General features: G+C 41.8%; 1 protein-coding gene across 1 annotated transcript; it reads left to right on the plus strand.

Moving 5' to 3' along the window:
• Window positions 1–676: 676 nt before the first annotated feature.
• Window positions 677–21,239, plus strand: PLA2G15 (phospholipase A2 group XV). Its single transcript, XM_054078362.1, has 6 exons — window positions 677–869; window positions 7,907–8,063; window positions 9,058–9,176; window positions 13,730–13,828; window positions 14,179–14,403; window positions 17,038–21,239. The coding sequence occupies exons 1-6, from the start codon at window positions 737–739 to the stop codon at window positions 17,547–17,549; spliced, it is 1,245 nt and encodes a 414-aa protein (XP_053934337.1). The 5' UTR covers window positions 677–736; the 3' UTR covers window positions 17,550–21,239.
• Window positions 21,240–22,862: the final 1,623 nt, after the last annotated feature.

Consider the following 22,862-nt stretch of genomic DNA (forward strand, 5'->3'; position numbering starts at 1 on the left):
GGCTGTTCACAAAGGCCTGTAATGATAAGACATGGGGCAATGGGTATAAACTGGAGAGGGGCAGATTTAGACTGGACATAAGGAGAAATTTCTTCACCATGAGGGTGGTGAGGCACTGGCCCAGGTTGCCCAGGGAAGCTGTGGCTGTCCCATCCCTGGAGGTGTTCCAGGCCAGGTTAGATGGGCCTTGGGCAGCCTGATCCAGCGGGATGTCCCTGCCCATGGCAGGAGGATTGGAATCAGATGATCTTTAAGGTCCCTTCCAACCCAAACTATGCTATGATTCTACGGTACTACTAAATCACACCTCTAAGCACTTCATCTACCCGTCTTTTAAATCCTTCCAGAGATTGGGACTCCACTACCTTCCTGGGCAGCCCGTGACAGTGCTTGAGAACCCTTTCGGTCACGTTTATCCTAATATCCAACCCGAGCCTCCCCTGGAGCCTCCCCTGGCGCAGCTTGCTGCCATCCCCTTTCGCCCTAAACGATCCTCTGCCCGGAGCGGCTGCCTTTAAGCCCCCACCTGAGCTGCCGGACGCTCCCGACTCTCCCCCCCCCCCCCCCCTCCCTCCCTCCCTCCCTCCCCCCCCGAGCTCGTGCGGCCCCGCCGCGGCCGCCCCGCTCGCATCGCGCTGCAGCCGCGGCGCGGGGCTGTGACGCCGCCGGGGCGGGCCGGGGCGGGCGCTTTTCAGGCCGGGGCGACGCGAGCGGCTGAGGGGAATGCGCTGGGGCGATGGTGCCGCCGGCCGGCGCCCGGCTGCCCCCGCGCTGCGGAGGGAGCCTCCTCCTCCTCCTCTCGCTGCTCCTGCTGGCGCCGCCGCTGTGCCCGGGCCGGTACCCGCCGCGCCGCGCGCCCGTAGTGCTCGGTAAGAGCCTGCGCGGGGTCCCGGGTCCCCGTCGCGGCCGGGTGCGGGAGCGCCTTTCGTAACAGGGCGGGGAAGGGGGTGCGGGTTTGGAGCTGTGGCGGGGAACGGGCTGGTGTCATCGCTCGGTGGAGATCGGCCCCTGGTCTGACTCCTTAACAGAACGGTCTGTAACGAGTGTGCGGAAAGATCGACGGTATTGTTATAGCAGGTACTGGGTGATGTTAGTTAAGCTTTTTCTATCCCTTAATGCGGATCGTGTATAAATGTTTTGAATAACTTGACTGTTGAAATTGTAAGCCTTAAGCATGCCAACACGCTTGTGAAGTCATTTGGTGATATTAACGCAAGCGGTCAGTCCTGCCAGTGTGCTGTGTGTGTTCTTGTGCCATTAGCCTTGCTGATAAAGGGGTAAGAAGAAGGAAGAAAATGGTAAAAAATATCAGGAGAGCAATAATCAGTGCGTGTCATTCTGTTTAAGCTCCGTTACAGTAACTTAGGCTCTGCTGTTGGCTTTTACAGCATCACAAGTGATGTGGAAGCATTGATGCTAAATGATGCTGTGGTGTCAGGACCACCGCACGCAGATTCCCAGCTCCTAACAGAGGGCTGAGCTGACTGAGGGGATGTAGCTCTGGAAGAAGAAACAGCAAAAGGCTGTCTGGAGAGGCCGGAATTGAAATGCGAACAAAAGTTCCTTGACTTCTGGCTGTGAAGGGTAGAAGCGGTCTTTTATCCCATCTCTCAGCACTGTAATGCTGGGCTTTAGCAGTAAGCTCTGGCACTTATTCCAGTGCAAGCTTCTTGCTGACCAAGGTGATAGTGTTTGACTTGCTCATCCGCTATTTAACTCCAGCTATGAAGGAATCAAAGAAGATTTAAAAGCATGTGGGATAAAAAGACACTGATTATAGAAGCAAAGAGTTGCTACTGATGGATCTGCTGTAGTATATCCTTACCCTAAGGATGCTTTCAAAAAACCATGGCTGACCTACATCTTGTTTGACTGTTTCTGGTAAATGCTGTGTGGTTGAGCACATGTTCATCAGCAAGTGGCTCAAAAAAGAGGTTTTCTTGCTGTTAGAGTGACTTTTCATCGAACACTACAGAACTTTCATTTCTTTCTATTCTAGTCAGTGTCTGCGTTTTAAAATTTGCCGTTTCCTGCCCAGTCCTGATCTGTCCAGAAACTGAAGATTCAGAGGGTTCTAACACATAATTTTTCTGATGTGTCTGAGAAAGTAGGTGCTGTTTGGGAGTGATTTGCTGGAACTACTATTGTAAAATGCCATGTTTTTTGATATATAGAAATGACTGCTGTAAAAACACCTGCACAAAGAGCTTAGCTTTGATTAGATGTGACATGGGCAGCGAAGGTCAAACAAATAAAGGAGAGGAAGGAGTGACTGTCGGTCACTCACCTGTTCTGTATGAAATGTTCTCATCTGGATTCTAGTTAACTTTTCATGACCTTTTCTTCACTCTTCTTGCATATGTAATATGTTAAGATAAGCTTTTTAGGAATTACTGAGATGAGGATGGTTAGAAGGGTTTAGGAGAATCAGTTGTGGAGGCATTCCAAGTGCTGGCTTAGCACAGGTGTTTGGGGAGGGAAGAAAAACATGTAGTGCTTTGGAATCACAAATGCTGAAGGAGTTTGAGAGGTGTGTACAAGGCTGTGTTACACAGGCCTGTGCAAACCTGAGATGGGTTTTGGAGCCCGTACAAGAAGGAAGTAGATTTGATCCACCTGACTGATCCGGCTGGCATCCAGACCCTTAACTCCTCATAGGTGTTCAGTTTTTAAGTATGTTTGTATATTTTTAGTAAATGCGGTCTCATGATCCACGTATTTGCTGTTAGTACATTTGGAAGTTAAAACAATTAACTAGAAGAGTTAACATATTTGGTCATACTCTGTGCGCGGCAAGTTGACCATCTGATCTTAAGGAATAAAGAAAGAAGGAATGCTGTTTAAAGGAATGTTGTCAATATAGTGATCACTTCATAAGTGTTTTAGGCCCTTGATGGTCACAAGATGCATTGTAACTTACTTTCAGACTTTTTGTGTAATGACCCCACTTGCAGTTCCAACCCGTGCTTACCCAAGTAACAGAGAAGGAAGCAGGACAGCAGCTTGCAAATATGGCGCTGCTTATATATGGGTAACTGTTTTGCTCCCCTGGTACTTGCAAAAATACTGCTTCTAGGAATCACAAATCTGGAAACAGGTGAGCAGCTCAAATACAACCTTGTGACTATTGGCTGTAGTTGTGGTGGCAACTCGTCTCATATTTGTAGAGCCTCCCAGCTGGCTCAGATGAAGTGAGGTTCTGTGAAAACCTACCTAATTACTCATCAGTGCTCCCCCAGCTTTCCCTGTGCCTGCATATTGGTCTGCTTTGTGTTACTAAAGCATGAGAAAATGAACTTGTTGAGGAAGAAGTGGTTAATTTTGTAGTTGAATTGCCTTATTGGCAGAGCTGGCATAAGGAATGTGAAGAGCTGGCACTGCTCCATTTGGATTGTTATCTTTTAAGCTGATCTGTGTATCGTCAAATGGTGCATTTTTAGCAGGAGCTGCTATACCTGAAGACCACGTTTGTACAAACCAAGGGAGAAGACTAGAGACCGAACGGCCATGGGTAGTAACTGACAGCAAAACACTGCAATGCAATTGCTCAGTTTTCCTTGAGACTTCAGTAACAAAAGGGATTCATAGAACAGTGGTACTAGAGAAGAAGAAACATGAGGATAAAAATCAAAGCCTTACTGCCAGAGTCTTGTCTGAAGGCTTGGTATCAAAGACACAATACTCACCTTAAAATTTAAGGTGATTGTCTTGGAGTTCTCTCAGGTATTTTTTTGGGGAAAGGGACTATTCAGGATACTGAATTGCTTTCATATCTCTTTACAGAGTTTCCTATTTGGCCAGGACAATATAGTCATACAGGAAAATCTCCTTTAGGAACCAGGACAATATATTGAATATTTCTGCTCTACTGACAATACCTACTAAATGACTAAATAAACTATATATATATATATATACTGAAAAAGTACTTCTGATATCTGCTTCATGTTTACATGCAATTATAATATTTTTCCACTTCTCTTATCCATTTGGTTATACATTGAACACGCTTGCCTTCTAATGCTTGCAACAAGTTCCTTTATTTTGTGGCTGCTTCTCCTTCATTTTCTCATATAGTCCATGAATAACCAATGCATGCTATCTCATGCCTTATCAATTTTGGAGGCTGATAACCTGTCCTCATAAGATCAGTGGCGATTCACTGAACTCTTTACCTTTTAGAGCTGACTCAACACAATTACTATATCAATGTTCTGATACCTTTGGCAAACAATTTGTTAGGTACTTGGCTAAAGTTTTCTAGAAAGACACCTAAATGAATTTGTTAATAATTGATTTACATGCAAAAAAGGTTTGTCTGAATTCCTGCTGACTGCTAATTGAGGCGCGAGTGTTTGTGTGGTCAGCTGGCTAGATGTCAGGAGTGATTTAAATGTTTATGACTCATGTGACCTGAGGTATCTAGGAGTATCATGTGAGACTGTGTTTGCTTTCTTGTTCCTAATTTTAAACACAAGCCTTCTCCGTGGCAGTGTATCATGGAGTCCATGAGCTATTTCAAGACATTTGCTGTAGAGAGCTGCGGTCAGAGTTTAAAATTAATTTTCTGGAAAACTTGGTTAATTTTGAAGGAAGGGTGATTTATAGAACCCGAAGAGTTATTTGAGGAAATTATACTATTGAAAAAGTGATGATAATTGATATATTTCCAAAGCCATTTGCATTTCAGATAAAAGTACTCCTCCTCCCTGTTATCTTTATATTGTCTTTATTCCAGATGTAGTTTAAAATTCTCCTACTCATGGCTTTTGAATGTTCTTTTTACTTCCCAAGTGGTATTAAGGCAAGTAACTTTCCAGGGGGCAGATTGCAGCATTCTGCTGGAAACTGTGAATCAGTTGTTAAGACTCAAGGACAGCGATAGGCAGGAGTGCCAGGGTATCCTGAAGCTGGTTATTGTAGTTTCCACACTTGGAAAAGGCTGTAACTCCTTAAACTCTCAAATGAAATTTGAAAGTGTGCTTTCCATAAAGTTTTCCATAAAAAATCGAAGAACACATGCCAGAAGGAGATCTGCTAACTTTGTCAGTGCAGTTGAGACAGAAACCCAGCAAAGCATACTATAATATTGGAAGTGGATTGGGCTCGTAGATGTGTTGGAATGAGTTCTGTTGGTATAGCCATCTCTGCGAAAAATAGAAATATGCTAGAACTGATAGATCATCAGATCTGATGGAAACATCCTTTTCTGCTGAGTGTGAAATCTGATAGAACCGCGACAGCAGGAAATACAGAAGTCAATGCATGTACTGCACAGCTGCACATTAGGGAAGGAAGGGTGCTGCTCAAGATCTTTTCTTGGACATCCAATTTTAAGTAGTGCTGATGGCTTTTGCAGCACTTCACTTGCCAGTTGTTTTGTACTGTTCTGGGGTCGTTCTGAGGGCTTTAAAGAGTAAGAGCTTTCTATATTTCTAGCAAAACATCTTAGAAACTACAGATGCAGGTAGATGAGAGGATGAGGAGAAAAATTACTTGCAGATTGCTTGGCCCACAGATGGTTTCTGTTTATGGCCTGAAAGTAAAGGGAAAGGTGCTTTTCTGCCGCCTTTAAATTCCGTCACATAAAATTCAAAAAGACGTGTCCGTATCCAATCTTCAATATCTTTTTTTAACACATTATTTATCAAAAAGCCCCTCATTAGTTCTCCAGCCAAAATGTAAATCATTAACACTTAAATTGTGTGGGGGTGAGGACTGAAATCTTGCATGTTTGTCCATAATCTGAAAAATCAAAATTTGCATTTTATTGCTTGTAGCTTCATCACAAATCCTCTTCAGCTTGCAGATTACGCTTTGGAAAATAAAACAGGAGTTTTGAATTAGTGCTTAGCAGTTTCACTGTTAATATGGAAAAATGTTTTTTTAAATCATGCTTTTTAAACAGACAGACATCGCACCTGTACGTGACTCTAACTGCAGTATCATATCTTGGAACTTTCCCCTTACCTTTTGTTTCAAATTATGTAAAATTACCCCTTTTCAACTTATTCCTTGGGTAAAAACTAGTACATGCTGTTTTTCTTCTGCTCTGAACCAGACACAGGAGTGCAGCTTCCATCCTCAAGAAACTTCAGGATAAAATAAGTTAACCAAATTAAACTTGCAGTTAGTCCAAGATCACTCAAGTCAAAGTGAGACTTGGAAGTTTCCTGCGTTCGGTGCTCTTGTTGATATGAATCTTGATTGTATTCTTCTTCAGTTGTGAGTCTTCCTTCTCAGAGTGGGAGTGCTTATGATTATTTTCACTATTTGCTGTTTGGAAACCTCGGAAGTTCTTAAAACTTTTACATTCCAGATGTTTGAACATTTTGAAAGGTATCCTTACTGGAAGAACTTGATGTTTACCCAAAGAAGGGTGGGTATAAGGATGTTACTTTTCTACAACATTTTGCATTGCAACTGAAAACAAACCCAACCTGTTGTGTCTTTGGCAGGGCTGCAGCTGGCTGGCCATGAATGAGTGATACAAATAGAATTACATTCTGTTCATCTTCTAATTAGGAGCACTGATAGAGCACAGGCAGGAGGCTGGGACAAGCTGTTGCCTTACAGTTCTATAAGCAATAACAGCACAGCATTTTGGGAGGTTATGGGGCTCAACTTCAGTAAACTCTTTCTAGGGTGTGATGCAACACTGTACTCTCCCTTACTATGCTTCCCATAATATCAGAGTCCTTGAAATATGACCCAAAATTAACTGTGGTCAGCTACCAGGTCTTTTAACTTTTCGCTTAAGACTACAGAAATAAAACCACTGATATCCTAATGAGAAAGTAGGGCTAGTTAATCAAGAAATCCCAAGGCACTTCTTTTGTGGTGGGGTGTCACCTGCAGTGGCTGGAAGTTGTAAGAGAGTGGTTGTCCAGGTCCAGATTTAGTCTGGAGTTCTGTCCTTTATCAGTTCAGCAGTAAGTTTCTCTGAAAGCATATCTGGCTTTCCAGTTAAATTAGGTGTTAGCTGTGCTGGCTTTTATCTCTTTCTCTTTATGTATCCATGTTCAATAGCACCTAAACTGTTTTGATTAAATAATTTACTGAAGGAGGGAAGCAGCTGTGGGTGGGCCTGCATTAAAAAACTTAAACATCGACAAGTAAACAGGATACAGCTATGCCCACTCCAAAAAGGTAGGGAGATGTATGGAGCTGAAAGAGCTTGGGGGAAACCTTTAAGAAGTACCTAACTCCTAAATTTTTCCAATAAAGAGAAACTTTTCAGTTACTGAAGTACCATTGCCTTTCTGGTTCTTGAAGAAAAAGTGATTAAGCATAACAGAATAGAAGAAGTTTCTCTGGAAACTTGCTGTTGAAAATCGTAAGAGCATTTTTTAAGACTAGTTCTAATTGAGAGAAAATATTTCTGTCTCCATCTAATGTTTAAAATAAAGGACAATAAAACTTCATCAAAGGAATACAGGCATTTAGTACATGCCTTGAGAACAGTGCACTTCAGAGAAAGTGCAAATACAAGACTGTTATGCTCAGTATTACTGATGTAATGTATCAAAAATCAAAGTAATGATCAAAACTGTTGCCTCCAAAGCTGAATGTAAAAGGTAATGACACTATGTATTTGAATTATTGTGCCACCCAACTACATCTTGTGTAGCGCTAGTGCAGTTAGAGGTGAAGAAGTAAAGATAAGCATAAATGGAGCTGCTTCACTGTTCACATTTTTTATTGCTAAATGATGTTTTGCAGGCAACTGTTTAAAGAGAACAGAAAGTTGCATGTGACATTGCATGTGTTACTTGGTTCGTATGTAGTGTTTTTGGCATCTCTTGATGCAGTGATACTGCGTGTGACGGCTACAGTGTAAAGTGTATAGTACAATGTAAAGTGTTATAGACTTTAAAATTAAGTGTCTGCTTTTTATTTCTTTCAGTTCCTGGGGACTTGGGTAATCAGTTGGAAGCAAAGTTAGATAAGCCGTCAGTAGTGCACTATCTCTGCTCTAAGAAGACAGACAGTTATTTTACACTCTGGCTGAATTTAGAGTTGCTTCTGCCTGTTATCATTGACTGCTGGATTGATAACATCAGGTAAGATCAGAAATGTTGCTCTTTGCAGTTATGTCCTTTCCTCAGACTGATACACTTTGCACAGAATGGCTGCCTTAAACGTTCTTTCCTGATTCAAGACCAGTGAGAGAAATGGCTTGGAATTCTGCTAAGTAGAGTAACAGGACGGATTGAAAGATGTGGTCCTGTTGGTTCTGAGGTGGCTGCTCATCACTGATGAAAAGCTGAGGTTCTCTTGGTTTCTTCCACCTTCTTTCCTACCAGTTATCCAGTGTTGGTTTGGGCACTTATCAGATGCTGCTGTAGGCTTATCTAGAGCAGAACATAATCTGCTTTTTTGATGAGTTATTTCAGTTTTGATGAGGCAAAGGGGAAGGAGGTACATTGGGCAGCACAGAGGGGACAGGCAGGAGGAACATGAGCTTGCACTTCTGCTGGCAGTGTCATTAGACAGCTGTGACACATGGGGTCCTTCAAGGGCAGTGTCGAAGTCTCCTTCCGGAATTATTTTTGGTTTAAAACATTGCATAATTTAAAGCCTGTAGATTATTTAATCATTCAGTCTGCTTCATTAATATTCCTGTAAAAATCATATAACTGTCTCTATGATAACAACAAATATTTAGCTTGTGGAGTTTAAAAATATTGTATTGGCATGTTCTTGCAAATTTTCTCCACTATGTGGCTTGAAGTGAAGTGAAATGGTGTAGGACTACATAAAATAGCTTATATTCTAAAGTTGAAGTTCAGCCAGTTCTGTGTACTCAGTTTTATAGAGAAGATAGATCTTGGACTCTGCATGTAAAGCATTAAACTAATTAAAGCAATTGTTTACTTTGTGTAACCTCTTAGCCATTGGAGCACTTTTATGTCTGCCTGTTTGTTTTTTTTCTTCTGGATAACAGCACTTAAAGTTCTTGTTACTGCTCTCAGAACGTCAGGCGCAATGTAGCTGAGAGTTGTCATGTGGTAATAGGACACATTTCATGTTTCTTTTTTTCTTCCCGCCATCCAGGCTGGTATATAACCGAACAAGTAAGACTACGGAACCACCTGATGGAGTGGATATCAGAGTGCCAGGTTTTGGGCAGACTTTTTCCTTGGAATTCCTTGACCCAAGTAAAAGGAGTGTTGGTATGTACAAGCTCTCTGAAGTGCTTTGTCACTTGTGGGATTTTTCTAGTGTCTCTTTATACAACAAGCTACTGACATGTGATTTGAAGTTACAATTCTGTTTAGAAGTAGAAAAAACAGATTTTTGTGGTGGTTTTTTGTTTGTTTTTGTTTGTTTGTTTGTTTGTTTTGCAGTAGTAGGGCAGTCCATGGCTCACTCTGCTTTTGAGTGATTTAATTGTACTGTTTTGTCTGTTGTTTGGCCATAGATTAAATATGGAATCTTCTTAAGAATCTTCTTAAGAATCTTTAAGAGAAGCAGTTCATTAATGCCTGGCTCCGAGCCTGGTGTGAGGAGAGAGGCTTTGGGTTCTTCGATCATGGGGTGACCCATGCACCCCCAGGCTTTCTTCCTAGAAATGGGACATGCTTGTCTCCAAGGGGGACCAAAATCCTTACGAAAAATCTAGCTAGGCTCTTAAAGAGAACTTTAAACTAGATCTGAAGGGGAAGGGGGAGGGGGACGAGACCAGGCTAGTTGGGAGTGAGCCTGGAAGTGGGACTCCAGTGACTGAGAGATGGTGTGCTGGAGAGGACCACCAGTACATCACCACAGAGCAAGTGGGCGCAATTACACCTGGGGACAGTAAGGGTGAATGTTAGAGAGTCCTTTGATACCCTGGAGCTCAATTACAGTGAGGAAGGAGCTGAGTGCCTATGGGTTAAAATCAGAGGAGCCCACAAGAAGGCAGACATTGTGATGGGAGTCTGCTACAGACCACCCAGCCAAGAAGCAGCAGCTGATGAGCTCTTCTATAAACAGCTGGGGATAGTCTCTAGACCGCTATCTCTTGTCCTTGTGGGAGACTTCAATCTTCCTGATATCTGCTGGAAGTACAAGACAGCAGAAAGGAAGCAGTCTAGGAGGTTGCTGGAGTGCGTGGAAGACAACTTCCTCACACAACCGGTGAGTGAGCCGACGAGGGAGGGTGCCCTCCTCAAATCTACTGTTTGTGAACTGAGAAGGCCTTGCGGGGGATGTGACGGTTGGAGGACGCCTGGGACAAAGTGATCATGAGATGATAGGGTTTTCAGTTCTAGGTGAGATGAAGAAGGGTATTAGCAAAACAGTCACATTAAACTTCCAGAGGGCAGACTTCGAACTGTTCAGAAGTCCGGTTGGCAAAGTCCTATGGGAGACAGTCCTTCAGGGCAAGGGAGCCCACGAGGGTTGGGCGCTCTTAAAAAATGAAATCCTAGCAGCTCAGGAGCAAACCATCCCCAAGTTTCAGAAAAAGGAGCCAGTGGGGGAAAAAACCAGCTTGGTTGAGTAGGGAGATCTTGAGGTGCATCAAAAAGAAGTGGAATGTCTATGAGCTTTGGAAGAAGGAACAGGCGTCCTGAGTGGACTACAGGGAGGAAGTAAGATTGTGCAGGGAAAAAATCAGGAGGGATAAGGCCCAACTAGAAATCAAATTGGCTAAGTCTGTGAAAGATAATAAAAAATCTTTCTACAAATACATTAACAAGAAAAGGAGGACTAGGGAGAATATTCAATCCCTATTGGGTGCAGAAGGAACAACAGTGACAGGGGATGAGGACAAGGCTGAGGTCCTTAATGCCTTCTTTGCCTCAGTCTTTAATAGAAAGGAAAGTTGTTCCCTCTGTGCACAAACCCAGGAGTCAGAGGAGCAGAATGAGGCTCCCATGATCCAGGAGGCGGCAGTTAGAGACTTGCTTGCCCAGCTAGACACCCACAAATCTATGGGGCCGGATGAGATCCACCCAAGAGTATTGAATGAGCTGGCGGATGTCCTTTCCAAACCCCTTTCCATCATCTTCCAGCAGCCCTGGCTGACTGGGGAAGTTCCACTGGACTGGACGCTGGCTGATGTTGTGCCCATCTACAAGAAGGGTTGCAGGGAGGATCCGGGGAACCACAGGCCTGTCAGTCTGACCTCAGTGCCGGGGAAAGTCATGGAACAGGTGATCTTGAGTGCTATCATGAAGCACATGCAAGAGAACCGAGTGATCAGGCCCAGTCAACACGGATTCACGAAAGGCAGATCTTGCCAAACTAACCTGATCACCTTCTATGACAAAGTGACTCGACTACTGGATGGGGGAAAGGCTGTGGATGTAGTCTTCTTGGACTTCAGTAAAGCCTTTGACACAATTTCTCACAGCATTCTGCTTCGGAAACTGTCAGCCTCTGGCCTGGACGGGTGCACACTCTCCTGGGTTGAAAACTGGTTGGATGGCCGGGCCCAGAGAGTGGTGGTCAATGGAGTTAACTCCAGCTGGAGGCCAGTCACAAGTGGGGTTCCTCAGGGCTCAGTACTGGGTCCAGCTCTGTTCAATGTCTTTATCAATGACCTGGATGAAGGCATTGAGTGCACCCTCAGCAAGTTTACGGATGACACTAAGCTGGGTGGAAGTGTGGATCTGCTGGAGGGTAGGGAGGCTCTGCAAAGGGATCTGAACAGGCTGGACTGCTGGGCTGAGACCAATGGGATGAGGTTCAACAAGGCCAAATGCCGGGTCCTGCACTTGGGGCACAACAACCCTACAGTGCTACAGACTGAGGGAAGAATGGTGGGAAAGCTGCACAGAGGAGAAGGACCTGGGGGTGTTGGTTGACAGCTGACTGAACATGAGCCAGCAGTGTGCCCAGGTGGCCAAGAAGGCCAATGGTATCTTGGCTTGTATCAGAAACGGTGTGACCAGCAGGTACGGGGAGGTGATTCTCCCCCCTGTACTCGGCGCTGGTGAGACTGCACCTCGAATACTGTGTTCAGTTCTGGACCCCTCACCACAAGAAGGACGTTGATGCTCTGGAGCATGTCCAGAGAAGAGCAACGAAGCTGATGAGGGGGCTGGAGAACAAGTCTTATGAGGAGCGGCTGAGAGAGCTGGGGTTGTTTAGCCTGGAGAAGAGGAGGCTGAGGGGAGACCTTATTACTCTCTACAACTACCTGAAAGGAGGTTATGGAGAGGAGGGAGCTGGCCTCTTCTCCCAAGTGACAGGGGACAGGACAAGGGGGAATGGCCTCAAGCTCCGTCAGGGAAGGTTCAGGCTGGACATCAGGAAAAAATTTTTCACAGAAAGAGTCATTGGGCACTGGCAGAGGCTGCCCAGGGAGGGGGTGGAGTCACCTTCCCTGGAGGTGTTTAAGGGACGGGTGGATGGAGTGCTGAGTGGCATGGTTTAGGGAGTGTTAGGAATGGTTGGACTCGATGACCCAGTGGGTCCTTTCCAGCATAGTGATTCTATGATTCTTGTCTCAGTCTTGTGTCAAATTTAAGTTCTTTGGATGACACTTGAATAGGCACTTTGAAGCCAGATGCTTTTGGAAAATAAGCTTCTGTGACTGAAGCTTGACAAGCAAAGGCAAAGTAAAACCACTTCATTTTATCTTACTGAGTACTAAGCTGTTCTTTGGCCTTAAGAATGTTAATGGGCTTGGGAGATACGATGCCACATGCTGTAGTTTCCTGTCTTTTGTCAGTGTTAGAATAATTAGATTTGTGCTGTAGAGGATTTCTATATTAATGTTTGCAGGATTTTTGTTTAGTTTTTGTACAAGTCATCTTTCAGGAAACACTGAATCTGATAAGCTTTTTAGAGTTGTTAGCTCTGGCTGAGGAATTAAGTCATTTAATAGTAATGCACTGAGCTTCACATGCTTCCCAGAATGGATTTCTCATCTCGCTTGGGAGCAATCCCCAAAAGGGCAGTAATGTACTTAATGATCTTCACTAGATGACTCTTGCAATGAGAACAGGGCCATATTTAAAATTACCTGTATTCACTTCAGGGACTATAGGATAAGCATCAAGACTAGGGAGTGAGGTTCTGCTCAATTTAAATATGATTGATGTTCAGCAGGATGTTTTCATGCTTAATTTTTCAAACTCTTACTGCATGCACCGAATTGTAGCAATACTTATATCCTATGTGTCAAGCTTGTAATATGTAACATCTTTCAATATACAGCCAGCCTGGGAATGTTTCCCTTCTTTGCTGTTAAAGCATTAGGTGCAGTCACTTAAATCTTGGCCCATGACCTAATAGATTGAAAACTACCCCAAACCTATTTTTCTGAATTTTCCTGGACTGCACTGTCAGCATTTGTTTCCAAGAATAAATGTTGAAATCCACGCCAACCTTTATGAATGTATTATATACCCTGCCTGAAGTTAATTTGCAGTCAACAGAAGCTAGGACTCTGATGTAGTAATTCTGAGGTGTATTCTTTACACAGTTGAAGGGTAGGACACATTGCTGCTGAGGACAATTTATCCGTTCTGTGTACACCATGTTTTGCTGCCATGGTTGTTTGGTAGATCAGCCAACTAGTAAGAAAATCGAATAATGGTATTGTCTTGCTTTTGGGTGACGGCAAATATAACTAATTTTCTTTAATATGCAGCTTTCTAGATTGTCAGTTTTAATATCTGTGTGTCTGGTATCGGAGGTAATGCCTCTAGAGCTTTGTTTCACGACAGTGTCTGACAGCTGCTTCTAATGCTGGTCTTCTCACTGATCCGTTTCTCTTATCTGATGTCTACAGGCAGTTACTTTTATATGCTGGTGCAGAGTTTAGTGGACTGGGGCTACAAACGTGATGAAGATGTAAGAGGAGCACCTTATGACTGGCGTAAAGCACCAAGTAAGTAGCATTGTTACTTGAACAAACTTTTGACACTTCCTGCCAGCGGATAATGTTTTGTGTCTCCTCTCCCATCTCACCTGTAGAATTCTATTTAAGACCTTAATTCTGACTAGTTCTTGGGGTCTGGATCCAGATGAAAGCTACTTAAGACTTGCTTAAAAACAAAACAAAACAGCACACCCTTTCCCCCCACCCCCCATCCCCACAAAGACATCCATCCCTCCCACTTAATGCTGGAATTTCTAAGCTCTGCGTTAACAATTCCACAGTTTCAAACAATAACCTTTTAAAGAATGGTGTTGAAGCTCAGCAATCGCAACTGTGTAACCTCTGTATGTTTACTTTAGATGAGAACAAAGACTATTTTGTGGCCCTTCGCAAGATGATAGAGTTAATGTATGAGCAGTATGGGAGCCCTGTCGTCTTGATTGCCCACAGTATGGGAAATATGTACACCCTCTACTTCCTCAACCATCAGACTCAGGATTGGAAAGACAAGTACATAAAGGATTACGTGTCACTAGGTGCTCCATGGGGAGGAGTGGCTAAAACTCTCCGTGTACTGGCTTCAGGTAGGTAATTTGAGGGTTTGCAATGTGCAAGATACTAACTAGACTGCTAACTGTAAGACTGGAGGATGAGAGTTTAAGGCAGATGAAGTTAACAATAATTCTCTTATAAGTGATAGCAACTTTGTGTCAAGCCTTGTGACCAGACTGTCATTCTTTGTTCATGGGAAGTAGACTGAGGTTTTTATATGCCATGACCATGAGCTGCATCTCCTCTTGACCTCTCATAACCTTTTCTCAGCAGATTGTTGTCATCTGCTGTTTGGCCTGGTGTCTTCTGTTTCTGTTGCATCTGCTTCCAGCCTGGTTGTCTCTGTTCAGTATTGCAAAGCGAACAAGGACTCCAGAACATTTGGTAGCTTCCTTTGATTAAAGATCACATGGCTACTTGAGGATAACATTATGGGAGACTTGTAGACATGGTGGGGCAGTGTTACCCACAGCACAAATGCCTGTTGAAGGTACAGCTAAGGAAGGTGAATCTTTGTGGTCTTGGGTTTAGCATACTGGATATGCCTGAGACTAAAAAAACCTGAATAAAGATGTAACTGCTAATGACTGATGGAAAAAGTTCACTTACCCCATCACTTGATACCATAATTGCTTCATGTGCTTTGGCATTTAGTTCACGTCTGACTTGTTAGCTTTGAATATCTCTTCTTCCAAAAGAAAGCTTACATGAGAAACTGGGCTTCATCAAAAGGCATAACACATAGCAAATGCCAGCCATGCATGGACAGATCAAAGAATACTTTGCTTAGCAAAGGCATGTGATTCTGAATAGGAGCGCACAGCTCAGTTACTAATTGGAAAACTTAAGTTGGATGTCTGTATCGAATTATACACGTTAAATCTATTGCGATGGCACAGTAAAAATTTATTTCCCTTTTCCCACGGGCTTTGTTTGACAAGCTTTTGTACTACAGAAATAGCAGAAAAGGAGCATGTTGATATCACCTTTATAAAATTCAACAGGATTATATAAAATTCTGCAATTCTGAATTACTGTTTAATTGAATTTCTGTGCTTCTTATGCTTGTAATGCATCTCATCCGAAGTGGCTAGCTGTACAAAGGCATAATGAATGGTTACACTTCTGCTGCAACATAGTAATCTTTCAATCTGTCTGTTGATTGTACTAAACTCTGTGGTTTAGAGCAGAAATTTAAGAATCATGTAGGAAAGCTAAATGGGCAGAACATATCAGAACGCACATTTCTAACTTAGTTCTCTCAAATGTCTAGTAAATCACCACCATCAGGCATTAATGCTCGGATTACATTAGCCTGTTAAAGAGTTTCCAAAATTGACATTACTGGGGTGTAAGCATGCAGAAGAATTCTTGCTTTAAAGAAAATACTGTGTTGCTGCAAAAGGGACAAGGCAAGCTACAAATGCATTCCGTCTGTCCCCATTCGTGTTTATAATATGGTGATGATGGGAACTTCACATCAAATCCACAGTTGTGTTATCAAAGGGATAAACAGTACACAGGTGGAATTTTATCTAGATCTTCTGTGATACTTTCTGCTACTTATTGATCCTGCAAAGCAAATAAATACTCTCAGTGCCAATCAAGTAAGGATGTTCCCACTACAATGAGCAAAGACATAAAGTTCACTGTAGTGGGTGGGTGGGTTGTTTTTGTCAGCGTGAGGTGCTCGCCATGTCTTCTTCCTTAGACCTAATATTTTGTTCACTGTAACATCAATGAGTCTCGTGCCCGCTGACTTAAGCATGGTCTCAGCCATACGGCACTTCTGCACTTCAGAGAAAAGTAAAGGACTTGATAAACACTTTTGTTACAGTTCTGTAAGAGAAGGCTGCAACAGTTGGGCCTGTGTTTGATTATTCTACTGGAGATAATTTGTGTGTGTTCAATTCAGAACTCGGGCTTTCTTTGCTGAAAACTGCTAAGCAGTAGTCATAGCTTAGTGGTGAGCGTGCCCCATTTAAGTATTCGTACCACACAGCAATACAAAAGACATTTTTCAGTACCTTTTTGATTCTTGCTGTGCTCTTTTGAGGTTTGTTTTTATTTTTCAGTTATACTATTAATGTTTCCTTACAGTCGTCCTGCAGGTGGCATTAAACACTATGCTTTGAGTCTCCTTGCTGAAGCAATAGTGCCACCTTACGGAACAGAAAAATGTACTGTGGTGCTATTTCAGGAATAGCAGTTTTGGTTTTAGTATTTCAGTTTTTGTAGCGTGACTGACCAATGGCTGTGACCACATGGGCCTAATAATGGAAAATCTGATTCAAGGTTCAGGTGACAAAAGAAGAATTAAAGTGTGCCAGCAACTGTGATAATGGAAACTAGATCTGGCCAGACAGACACCATCAATGAAAACTTGGATCTGTCTCAGGGCTTTTAAAAAAAAAAATTAATTAAATACAAATTTCTAGTAATTGCTATATTTGCTAGATTTTAAGCAGCTTTTTTGTCTGAAAAGATGGAAGTGGTTAAAATATGAAGAAAGATGCATATAAACTTAGTCATGTGTGTGTTTGAATCATCTTTGGAACAAATTCCTAAGAAAACGATGGACTTGATGTCTACAAAATTTGTGCCGGTTGAGACTTGTGCATTGCTTTGTGTATAATGAAATTCCCCCCCCTTTTTTTTTTTTTAAGGTGACAACAATAGAATTCCTGTTATCAGCTCACTCAAGATTAGAGACCAGCAGAGATCAGCAGTTTCCACAAATTGGATGCTCCCCTACAACTACACATGGCCTCCAGATAAGGTCTTTGTGAGCACACCTACAGCTAACTACACTCTTCGGGATTATCAGAAATTCTACAGGGACATTGATTTTGAGGATGGCTGGCTCATGAGACGGGACACCGAACACCTGGTCTACCAGATGACACCACCTGGGGTGCACATACATTGTCTTTACGGTACTGGCGTGGAAACACCCGATTCCTTCCATTATGAAAGCTTTCCTGACAAAGAACCCAAGATTGTCTACAGCGATGGGGATGGTACAGTAAACTTGCAGAGTGCCTTGCAATGTCAAAAGTGGAGGGACATGCAAAAACAGAAAGTGGTGATGTTTGAGCTTTCAGGAAATGAGCATATTCAAATGCTATCTAATGATACTACTATCTCCTATGTGAAAAAGCTGCTTTTTGGTTTGTGATACCTTGTGTTGACAGTTATTTTCCTCACCTGTGATGCCTTTCCATGTATGCGGGGAAAATGCCTTTTAATCCCTTGATATTTAGATATTTGAATAATTTATTTTTGGTTTCTTTTTTTTTTTTTTTTTAAGGCTGTGGTCAAGAAGTTGTTTGGTGTCATAAATGATTGTTTGTGTCTGATTTGTCTTTATGATGCTTCGTGGTATTTTCACATTCTGCATATTTGGTCAAACACGCATTTGGTGTTGTGTCCAATATTCATACAGACTTTCATTCGGAGATTGTGCAGCCCCTTGCAAATACTACATAGAATCCTAGATACTCAAGTTCCTTTGTGTGCTCTTTGCAGAGTTTGGAATGGGAAGGCTAGGAAGGATTGCCATTTCAGAAGCCATAAAACAAGGAAATGACATTAATTTGAGAAGCACAGTAAACTGTTAGACTCTTGCATATTCCACTCCACAGTTCCCAGCACTTTAATTTGAAAATGTGCGTATCTACAAGGTAAGACAGGAAGGGATCTGCCTGGTACTGTACCACCTTCGTCATATCCAGCTTTGCTTTTGCTACAGCTTTGGGGGAAAAAGATAGATGTGATAGTTACTTGAAGCTTCTTAAGAACCTTTTTGGGTTAGGTTTTTTTTTTTGTGGTTTTTTTTTTTGTTTGTTTTTTTGTTTTAAAGGAAGAAATTGTTTGCTCATCAGTTTCTAGAGCCAGCTAATTTACAGTCTGGAGTCTGAGGAACTTTCACCTTGTGCTTTATTTATCAATGAGGGAAGAAGCTAAACAGTGATTGGTGCTTGCAATAACTGTAGCCATGTGGAGTAGCACATAAGTTAAAGCTAATTGAATTGCATACTGGCAAACAATCCATACAGTGCAGAATTGAATTCTGGGTGAAAAATGGTCTCCTGTAGTGGGAACAATAATGGATGGTGGGCATTAATTAAAAAAGAAAAGTGAACTTCCTGAAACAGGGGGTGGGTAATGGAAGCCAGCATAGTACAGGGTAAAGTGTGAAGTGTAAGCCTTGCTCTTAGTCAGATGATTATGCTCTGATCCAAGCAGTGAGTGGATCAACATTGCATTCAGCGGAAGAGAAACTTTACATTTTAAGACTAAAAATCACTTTCCGTGGATCACAAGTTTCATTATTGTGGTTTCAGGAAGTTGGGAAAGGCTGCTCCTTAAATGTTTATATAAATTACTGAATGTGCAGTTTCATTTCCTACAGTTTTGGTTTTACTCAATATTTTAAAAAAAAATTTCAACTCTGAATGCTGCAGAAATGACAGCCTAAAGGGCATCGTATTTACAACCCTGATTATGGAAATGCTGTTGGACAAATAGTTTCAATTGGAGATTCTTTTGCTTGCTTTGAAACCAGCCCCCCACTTAGACTGCACTTAGTTGTCTGAAAACACAATTTTGAATGCTTTCAAAATGCTAGGTCTTCCAAGGAAAATGTCTTAAGAGTTTCAGAAACTCATCAGGACTGTGGATTCATGATTTAAGAGACTGAAGTTGTCCAAAGGGTAAAGTTTTTAACTACATTTTGGTAGTGTGCATAAAATGTTTGCTGCTGGCAAATGTATCAGTAAGGTGTGTTGAAATGACAGGCTAGAACCTGTGTTCCTGTAGAATGCAAACGTTTTGGCACAGGAGGTAGGTTTAAAGATTTAAGTTTTAATTCAGGAATTACTTGTAACTCTAGAACAACTTGAACTAGGGACATGGATAAGCTATATATTTTCCTAGGTATAACTTCCTTATGTAGCTTCATTTTTCCCGCTGCATTTTCCCTATTACTTTCTTTGAGGGACAGGACACATATTCCAGATTTTTAAAGTGGAACGTTCATCTTGTCATCAGTTGCCCAGGAACATACAGTTCAGCAGCAACATTGCCCAGACTTTTCCAGAGTAAGTGCTGAGTTGCCCCAAGCCATTTGTAATTGGTAACTATTGCAATAAGAAAAACAAAATGACAACAAAAAATACCCTTTAGCCAAAGTGTTCTGTTTAATGCGGGTCTGTCAGATGGAGAAGCTTCAGGCTTGTGTTCCAAGACTGCTTAAATATAAAGCTCTTCCTGTGGTCTGACTCTGTTTTTGAATAGATTTGGTATATTATCAGTTTACAACAGAAAAAAATTGCAGAAAACAGCTTATCACAAGTATTCCTTGCTGCAGTAGAATGCCTGATAAGCACCAGCATGAGTAGAGCTGGAGGCTGTATGCATGTTACCAACATGGGCATCAAGGGCTGAAAAAGTGAGGGGAAACAAAAACATAGGCAGACAGTTCTTAACCTGATCTGGATAATGTTTCTAAGCTTCCTGTATATCCTTACCGTTAATCAGTGGCATTTTTGGCCTCATGCCAAGAGCTAGCTTCAGGAGGTTTTGTGATTTGAAGCACAGAAATACACTATTCCAAAAGTTGCTCCTTTTTTTTTATTTATTTTTTTACTGTTTTTTAACATTACCCTTTGTGCCCCAAAAGAAAAAAGTCTCTCTTTATTCCTTTCTGATTTTCAGCTTAGTACTATGTTTGAGATCAATTGATTGCATCTTTTAATGTAAAGATTTGCATATCAGCTTTCCATTAGTAAACAAGCCCTACAGTGTCTCTCTTTAAGTAAATTCATGGTAGATAACCTGGTTAAATGAAGCCGAAAGTTTTTTCGGGGCTTTTTTGGTTTTCTGTTGTTTGTTCCTGTAAAGCCTCATTATGCAAGAATTGTGTTCCAAGTACTGCACTAAGGCAAGCATAGTGATCGTGGTGAGACTTTGAATGAGATGGATGCTACAGACTGTAGTTCTTTTTTATGTCCAGAACTTGTGATTTTTCTACCAAACCATCTTCAACCCTTTCCTTTTCAATTTTTTTGCATATTGGGACAGAGCTCTCATTGAAAAGTGAGCACAGCAAGTACTACATAGTTTGGTTTTAACGACTTTAACCTATTGAGTGAAGTTATTCAAGTGCTTGATACTATGACATGTTCCTCTACAAGGCAAGAGTGTTTACCATTCCTGTTGCAAGCCTGCTAGAGCCACGTGCACCTGAGCATCCTAGATTCTTGAAGGGTGAGATATCTGAGGAAACAAATCTTTAAGGAGAGACTGTGGCACTTAAGAGGAGTAATTTGAGTGCTTTGCCACACTGCACAGTTGAAATATTTGAATTTACTGACAGGTCTTTGTTTTACCTAGCACATCTGGATCATCTCTTTCCATAATTTTTACTTGGTTTTATTCTTCCAGGATCTTTTCAGAAACCAAAAATAGTCTTGAGGACCAAATGTTTCTTAATTTTGACAGAATACGTAGAAAATGCTGAAGAAGCTTTCAGCTCTCATTGTAATTCTTCTGAAGAGGTTCAGAGTCACTATGTGATTCTGGTTAAAAACAGAAGGCTTCAATAATTAGCAATAATTGCAAAGGACTTGCAGACCAAAGGAAGGAATGTATTAAGCTAGTTCTTGGAGCACGGTGTGTTCAAGGCCCTCTTAAATTCAGGGAATGTTTGGCAATGACTTTGCTGCTCTACACTTAACAGTATTTTGTATGGAACATATTCTGAGACCTAGCATTTTATATGCTCTTCTCGTGTATGAATGCATTCAATAGACTTTGAATATTTTATTGTCAAACTTTGATAACATAATAAAGTTGATCTAATACAGCTTGTCTCCTGTTCTGAATAATGTGCTACCTTACTGCTCAGGTGGAATGACAACTCGTTGCAGTTTTTCTTCACCATGGATCCTTGATGTCTCATTTTATTACAGTAATTGCTGCTTAGTTCATCTTCCAAACACACCTACTGTCTTGTGGTAAATTTGGAGTTCTCTGTTAATTGCTCTTGAATTTATAGAGATGCAGGACTGCAATTACTCAATTTCTTTTGTTTGCTTCTTTCTTGCCCTCCAAAAAAGCCTTTGCTTTTGTGCAGGTAATCATTTTGAAATCAGTGCTTCAGTCCTGAAGTGTCCCAAATGCTTTGCACTTGACTTTATACTGTTGGTTTCCAAACTGATCCACAAACCCAAGCATGTTGAGCATGCAGTTTCATGTCTGTATGAAACTATCTTTGCAATTAAAAACAGTGCATTTGGCTCTGGAGAACCTTGAAAGGTAGACAATGATTCTGTAGGGCAAAACCCACTAGAAATTACCTCCCTTCTCAAAGTACTCTAAAAGCCTGTTGGGCAAGCGTAAGTCTGATGGCTGGCCTGGATGCTTCACTATCCTGTAATACAAATGATTGCTTAACTCTTGAGAAAGGAGAAGAGGCTGAAACTTGTTTGGTTTTTTTGTTGGTTTTTTTGTTTTTTTTTTTGTATGATAAAGACTGCAATACAAGATGAGTGTTTGGCTACTGCTTTTCTTTGTGCTCTAGGTTCCTGTTAATTGTACATCCTGTCCCGGTACAATTTGTGTTCATGACTTCCTCAAAGTTCATTGACCCCATACGATTGCAGAAGAAACAGGACTGTGGCCTTCCTCCAGCTCCGGGTTAAAACTGGGAAGTCCTGCACTAAAGCACTGTGCCAATTCCTGGAAGAAGCTGAGAAAACAGGGAAGCAGGGTTGGGATGATAGTGGGCCTGGCTAAAGTCATGCCAAAGCCATGTGAAAGACTGGTGTCCTGTGTAATGCTAGAACATCAGTGTAATACTGGTGCCAGCTCAGGTTGTGTATCTTCTAAATAACAAAGCTATAGTTGCATATCACCTGGTGCTGTTGTGCTGTGCCATCTTAAATGCTTGCTTTAATGTTGGGATTACAGTTTTGAGATATCACGTTGACTTTTTTTGCTCGAATTACAGTTTTCCTCCAGAGTTCTAATAGTTTCCTTTAAGACTAATTTATAATACTTTGTGGTCAAAAATTCAGATCAACAAATGAGTTAAATGGAATGTTTAGTTCCCAAATCAGCATTTTTCCAGCAAAAGCAGAATGTAGTACGAGCCCAGGAAATCAAGGAAATTCATACGCAGCTTTACGCAAAATACTGTGGTGTTTTTCTTAATGATTTGTTATGCTGATGTTGCCTGACAATTTCTTGCTGCATTATTTAGAACATCTGAGCAGAATATACTGATCCTGCACGCTTTCCATCTCATTTGTGCAAAATAGTTTAACAAAGTACCTTCATTCCAGGTTTTAGGGATTAGCTCTCAAAGAGTTGATGTTTAAGTTACTCCCCTTACTCCAGCAGATCTGGGCACAATAGTGGGAGCACACTGGTACTTTGAGCACTTTTGCAGGTTCTATTCAGTTTGTTGCCAGGTTTGCACTTCTCA

Source organism: Cuculus canorus, chromosome 13, assembly GCF_017976375.1.
Source record: "Cuculus canorus isolate bCucCan1 chromosome 13, bCucCan1.pri, whole genome shotgun sequence".
Classification (NCBI taxonomy): Eukaryota; Metazoa; Chordata; class Aves; order Cuculiformes; family Cuculidae; genus Cuculus; species Cuculus canorus.

Coding starts and splice junctions, on each gene's coding strand:
- PLA2G15 (XM_054078362.1), top strand. CDS start 737: ATGGTGCCGCCGGCCGGCGCCCGGCTGCCCCCGCGCTGCGGAGGGAGC. Junction 8,064..9,057: donor TGCTGGATTGATAACATCAG/GTAAGATCAGAA, acceptor CCCGCCATCCAG/GCTGGTATATAACCGAACAA. Junction 9,177..13,729: donor CCCAAGTAAAAGGAGTGTTG/GTATGTACAAGC, acceptor TGATGTCTACAG/GCAGTTACTTTTATATGCTG.